A 6,482-nucleotide genomic window follows, 5' to 3' on the forward strand; every position below is an offset into this window, starting at 1 on the left:
TTGAGCATCACCATCCATGGCATCAGTGCATGGATTCGAAACTACTAAGGGGTCTAGGGAAAGCAAAAAAAAAATTTCGAATTTATTCTGTATTATTTTTTTTTTCTGAAATAATATTTGGTCGGTTGCATAAACTTATTTCTCCATTTCTAATGTGCTTATTCCAATTATAGGCAACAATTTGATTCCATTCTAATGTACAAAAATTTATAAATATAGTAGAATGGCTAGCTAGGCCATATAGATGGAGATACAATAGAGTTTCTAAAAAGAAATTGGACAAAGAAGAAAAAGAAAACAGCAAGTGATACAATTAGTCCGGAAAAGGGTGAACATTGACATTGTTATTGACTTGGGGAATTGGTGTGGAATCCTGAGATTCAATCCATCTAATGACTTCCAAAACGATAGCAACAAGAGATAAAACTGCAAGTATTCCCGCATAAGCCCACATCCATCTATTTTGACGATTGATCGCTTCAAATATGTTTATTATAATTAAACAAATCAAAGCATACCCAAGAACACGATGGAATATCTCACACCACTTTCGACATTTATGTTCTTTCTTTGGTTGCCAAAACACGGCAATCATCTATCAAGGAAAAAAAAAAAAAAAAAAAGGCATAATTAATCATATCAAATTGTCAAATATATAGTACTAATAGAAGGATAATTATCTGTTTAAATGACATATAAATATACCTGTATGGTAGTGAGTATGAAAATGATGGTACCAATAATGCCATTTGACGTGCTGCCAAATTCTTTCTTAGCAAAACTTATAAGCAACAATCCAGTGAACCATCCTATCCCGCCCAGAATATATCCTGCACTTTGACAAACTACGTGGCAACAATACCATCGCTCGCACATCAATGGATGTTTTCTAAAGTTCCTTGCTGTTATTGCCCCAGCTGGTAACAGAGTCCCCCATCCTATGATTTTCAGAATATCATGCGCCTAAAAACAATAAAATAAAATACTCAGCTTAGCTACTTAAATTCCAATTTCCCATAACAACAACAATAAGAATAATAATAATAATAATAATAATAACAATACTAACATTGCGAAGATGGTTTTGACGATTATGGCTGGTGTTGTGGCGCTTTCTTGATCTCGAATCCGTGGAGACGTCTGTCCCCGGTCTCCGAGGAGTGGTACGCATTTGCCAAATGTGGGGTTGTTCTTTTCCAACCGTGATGACAGAGTCCCTCTCGCTCTCAGCACCGATATAAGGGAGGGGAATAATTAGACTCATTAGTATCAAAAAATGGCAGGTCATGCTCTTTGAAATGAATTTAGATTCTGCAAAATGATTTTGGCAGAGATTACTCCGTTGGATTTGTGAATAGTAACTTGGTGCCATCAATATACTCGAAGAAGATGGTAGATGAAAATGAAAGAGAGTAGCATTATATTTTATTGTTCGTACAATAAAGAAAAGTAAAGGGAGCTGAGATATTATTCGTTTGGTACTACATTGTTTATGAACCAACATATATAGAAGTATTTACAGTTTGATAGGCTATGATGTTATGCCCTGAAATCTTATAATTGAATTAATTAGTACTTATTGGGTCTTGAGAATCTGTGCTTTTCTTATGGAACTGGGGGAATCATCTGTGTCTTGTTTCGGTAGATGTAGGGTACAATCGGATTTTATTCCCGTCTTTATCTTTTTTCTGCCCTCACTTTTTCTACATGTATATTAATTTAATTTAAGATCTGCTTTTTTCTCTTTAATTTAATTCAAGTCCTGGGGCAGGAGGGGCAGTGAACAATAAACTAATCGTTCATGGAGTATTTTATGAAACTCAATAGGCCAAGGCTATTAGAAGCAAAAAGATAGTTAATAAATATCAATAAAAAATTAAAAAGAACCCGAAAAAGGCCATCTCTATCAACATTCAACAGCTGCATATGTAGCCTGATCTATCAGTTATAATTCTACCCGGTAAAAGCTTACACTTTTGTCCTGGACTCTTTAATAGCCCCTCCAATATGTTGAATTACTTTCTATTGTAAATAAATAAATATATATATATATATATATATATATATATATATATAATCTAATTGTGGAAAATATATATATATATATATATATATAATGTAGAGCTGTTATACGGGTCCGTAATGTGGTACAATGACCGTTTATAATTGGACATTCAAAAATATATATTTTGATATTATACGTGGCTAATATTATTCTGCATTGTTAGACGTTGGCGTATATAATGTAAACATCGAATGCAAGGTTTTCTCCAAACTGAGAATCCTCTAGTTAATTTCTAAATTTTTATTCCATATTAAATATCATTATTTTTAAAAACTTAAATTATTAAAACTTGAACAAACTATTTATATATGTTATCTTAACACTATCTATGACTAGCAATTTCATTGTTCACCAGTTCATTTAACCTAGTCTTGCCTACTTTTACATATACTCTTATTTGTTTTGAAAGCTAAAATTAATTTTACTATATGACTAGTAACCAAACTTTAATGTTTAAATTGTAATATATGATCCATATCATACCTAGTAACCAAGATTGGATTTGGAGCCAAAAAAGAAATGTTTAGTGACCGAGATTTATTTGTATTCTTTTACTTTACATTGGGGGATACGAACATACCGGAAGGTCAACTTTTCTTTGTATCCAATCAAACGATTTCTTGCTAACGGATATTCAGTAATATGTAAGTAGTCTCATGAATTTAGACCACAAAGAAAAAGCAAAACTTGCACATTAATCATTTTCCTATGGTCAACTCTGTACCTTCTCTTTCTCAGCTTTACTATAAAATGCCATGTCCAATCAATGCTCTCCAACATCACTCTCTTTCTTCCCAACTGTAACTCTGTATTCCCCAGCACTTTATAGCCATGGTTAAGTTGCTAATAAAACTTTTCTTTACACTGTTAGCAACAGCATCGATCGTCATCTTCACAGCTTCATATGATCTAGACGACCATGAAAATGGCTCGGACAACACATTGCTTGAAACGCAAGAAACATCAAGCAGCAGTACTACTTCACTACGAGGTGTGAGCCGCTTTCTCGCGCAGCAGAACCTGGCAGTGAACATGACATGCGAGAAGTTTCCAAGGGTGTGCCGATTAAAGAACAGCAATGGGCCAGGTTGCTGCAAGAAAAAATGTGTGAATGTGAAGACTGACCGCCTCAACTGTGGGATGTGCAGAAACAAATGCAAGTACAATGAGATTTGTTGCAAGGGGAATTGCGTGAATGCTTCGTTTGATAGAGGGAATTGCGGTGGCTGCAATAACAAATGCAAGAAAGGGGAGTTTTGTGCTTATGGGATGTGCAATTATGGATGAATCTGATTCTATGGACTAATTAATCCGTTTAATTGTTTATATGTATAATTTTATTTGTCATTTAGAGGTATATTCAATTTAAAGTTTAATAGATTTAAAATAAGATATAGATTTTAAAGGATTTGATGGATTATTATAGAATTTTATAGACTCATAAGGAATTTATAAAAATCCAATGAAATCTTTGGATTTCAAAGAAGTTTAAGTCCAACGATATTCAATTCAGCTTTTAATGGATTTTTATAAAAGTTTATTAAAATCTAGATGTATTTAATTATGATTAGAATTCTTTTAAAACCTAGAGGTATTTAAAAAGTCATTGATTTTAAAAGATTTTAAAAAATAATGGATTTTAATAGATTTGAAAGAATTTTAAATGTGAAATTGTGAAGAAAATTATCAATATTTGAAATCCAATTTTTTAAGGTTTTGTGCCTTCAAACTTGTTTGGACCTTCTTGTAAGCTCTAATATCATACTTTATAGGACAATACAAAGTGATGAAAATGAATATAAGATTATTTAGGAAAATTGTGATCTTATTATGCGAAGTGAGAGATAGTATGAATTTTAATATTGAAGGTGGTATAGCGTGGTGGAAGCATATTTATTATATAATATGTTAAAGCAATGTACACCTCTAATATATCATAATTAATATCATTATTTCCTTTTGTAACCATTAAATCACATAAAATCATTTCATGATACCACATAAGAGAGAAAGTTTTTTGGACAGAAGTTAACTATGTAAGAGGTATTTTTGAATTGTTTCAAATCACATAGTAATTTTTAAAATAGGGGTAAAACACAAGGGATCTATATGATATTAACCTTTATTGTAATTTATGTAACACCTCGTTCAAAAGTTTACTGAGAATTTTCATGCTTTGACTAAGTTTGATCCGAGTTGACAAAGGGTTGGTCAAGGGGATCCCACTGTTAGACCTTTTGCCATAAGAGAAATTTTGCTTTGACTAAAGCACTATTACGAAGTACACATCACCCCGAATTCGTAGACTAATAACACGCCAAAATTAGAGCTAAGATTAGGAAGTAATGACTAGAACAAGCTAAGCTCCAAACTAATCGAGTAAGTTCGAGGTTGACTTGTATGGGTTATTGTTTTGACTTTTGTACCATTATATAGTGCTTGTTGATACAAGTTCGTAGACTAGCGGCATGTTTAATTTGGACTTAGGGTTGAAAAGTTATGGATTTGTAAAATTTTAATTATTTTTCTAGGACTAACTTTATCTGGTATAATTTTGACACATATGTAAAACATGGGAAAGTGGCCTTCACCAACATGTGCCATGTGTTAGCACCCCAGCCACTCTCATGGGTATACAGTGGCACTACTGGTGATTTTAATTGGGTCACATGGCCTTGTGAGAGGAGGGGGACAGAGAGAGAAAGAGAGAGGCCAATTTGTTTTCAGGCCAAATCACCCACCTCCAGCCACCATTCAGCTACACACTCCGACCTGCTAGACTGCTCACTTGGTGGCATACTGACTTGCCAAATTTTACGGCAAGCCAATCGATGATACGCAAAGATCGGAGTAATTTTTTACCACGGCTGGTGTTGGCTTTGCTAACTGATTTCTCTCTCTTCAACCACTATCTTACCTCATCATTGCCACTGTCCTCTTACTCACTTAAAACCAATCTAAAATTTCATGGTTGCTGGACAACTGACGAGCCGGCGCTAGTGACTTTTTCCATCAATGGCAATGGCTCACCGGTTTTCTCAACTCCGATAAGTTTCTAGTCAACCCATCTTCATTCCCTACCATTTTTTACCTTTTTAAAAAGTTTCGTTTGGCTCAATTTTAGCTTGCTTATGAGATTCAAGGATATTAAATTGACCTGATCTTTTCGGTAAGATCCTAGCCACCATTAACGAGATCCTAGCCATGTTGGCTGTATCTTTGACAGGTAAGACCCGATTTGAAATCTCTATATCCTAAGATTCACTTTGGTATATAAGTTGTTAGTTGTTAGTTTTAGTTAAGGTTTGTGTTTAAATCCCTAGGTAATTTGTGTATAAATATCCAATAAAAAAATAATATTTTAAGGGATATTGTATTTTTGTTGGTATTTTTTGGCAACCATATAAATCGAAAAGCGAATCCCATGAAGAATCTGAAGTGACTAATATTTTTTCAAGTGAGTGGTACATTTTATAAAAATTATTTTCGGGTTAATTGCATAAAATGCAATATGAAATATTGCATAATATTATATTATTTAACTAAAAAAGAATTTCACATTTATGTGAGTCCTATGAATATGTTTCCATATATATTTTTTGCAAAATTGTTAAGTGTTATTAAATTTAGTATGGTGGAATATATATATATATATATATATATATATATATAAATATATTTGTAATATATTTTGGTAAGATTTTTGATTTTCTTTAAATAAGATTTAAATAAATTAAATGGTTTATATGAGTTTGCTATGTAACCGAGTAAAAAATTATAAAAATGGTATTGTGATAAATTCATACATTTCTACTATTTTCAAAAGCAGCATGCGGTACTAGTATTCTGTATTAATATTATTATTGATTAGCATGCAGCTATCATTTTAGTCATCCTATGGAAGCTAAGCAAGAAGGGGTCAACAAGTATTTTACATAGTTAATATTAGTTGTTTTCCTCTTAGTCGTAGGATGATAGGTTGTCAAGGTGTCTGATTGCATGTATGTCTCCTTATCTCCTTGTCAGGGGGTGCTTGGGATGCCAAGTTTCACCTGGTATCACTTGGTATATGATACGGTGCATTAAGTATACACCTGATATATGTTTTAAAAATGTTTTTAATACATATTTATTTATTAATTTATCTACTGGTTCTAAATATAATATTTATTATATTATATTATTTTCACCTTAATTTTACTTATTTATTTTAAAAATAATATTTTTGGGATATGAATCTAAATGATATTTTGTTTCAGTTTAATTTTATTTTATTTCATTTTATTTTGTTTTATTTTATTTTATTTTATTTCTAATAATAACATTTAAAATTTTAGTTGATACAAAGTTATGGGTTTTTATGAAAAATAGTTTTTGATAGGACTCGCGCTGAAAACCCTTTAACGATTTTCTAGAT

The 6,482-nt window shown here is 32.0% G+C and overlaps 2 protein-coding genes across 2 annotated transcripts; one reads left to right on the top strand and one right to left on the bottom strand.

The window, feature by feature from the left end:
* Positions 1-125: 125 nt before the first annotated feature.
* LOC107420118 (cytochrome b561 and DOMON domain-containing protein At3g61750) lies at positions 126-1,522 on the bottom strand. The gene is made up of 3 exons (XM_016029003.4): positions 1,070-1,522; positions 706-963; positions 126-595 (listed from the first exon to the last, which is right to left on the bottom strand). Exons 1-3 carry the CDS (start codon positions 1,502-1,504, stop codon positions 314-316), a joined length of 975 nt encoding a protein of 324 aa, XP_015884489.2. The 5' UTR covers positions 1,505-1,522; the 3' UTR covers positions 126-313.
* Positions 1,523-2,896: 1,374 nt separating this feature from the next.
* On the top strand, positions 2,897-3,352 carry LOC107419205 (stigma-specific STIG1-like protein 3). Its single transcript, XM_016027953.1, has one exon. It carries the CDS (start codon positions 2,897-2,899, stop codon positions 3,350-3,352), a length of 456 nt encoding a protein of 151 aa, XP_015883439.1.
* Positions 3,353-6,482: the final 3,130 nt, after the last annotated feature.

Source organism: Ziziphus jujuba, chromosome 1 (assembly GCF_031755915.1).
Source record: "Ziziphus jujuba cultivar Dongzao chromosome 1, ASM3175591v1".
NCBI lineage: Eukaryota > Viridiplantae > Streptophyta > Magnoliopsida > Rosales > Rhamnaceae > Ziziphus > Ziziphus jujuba.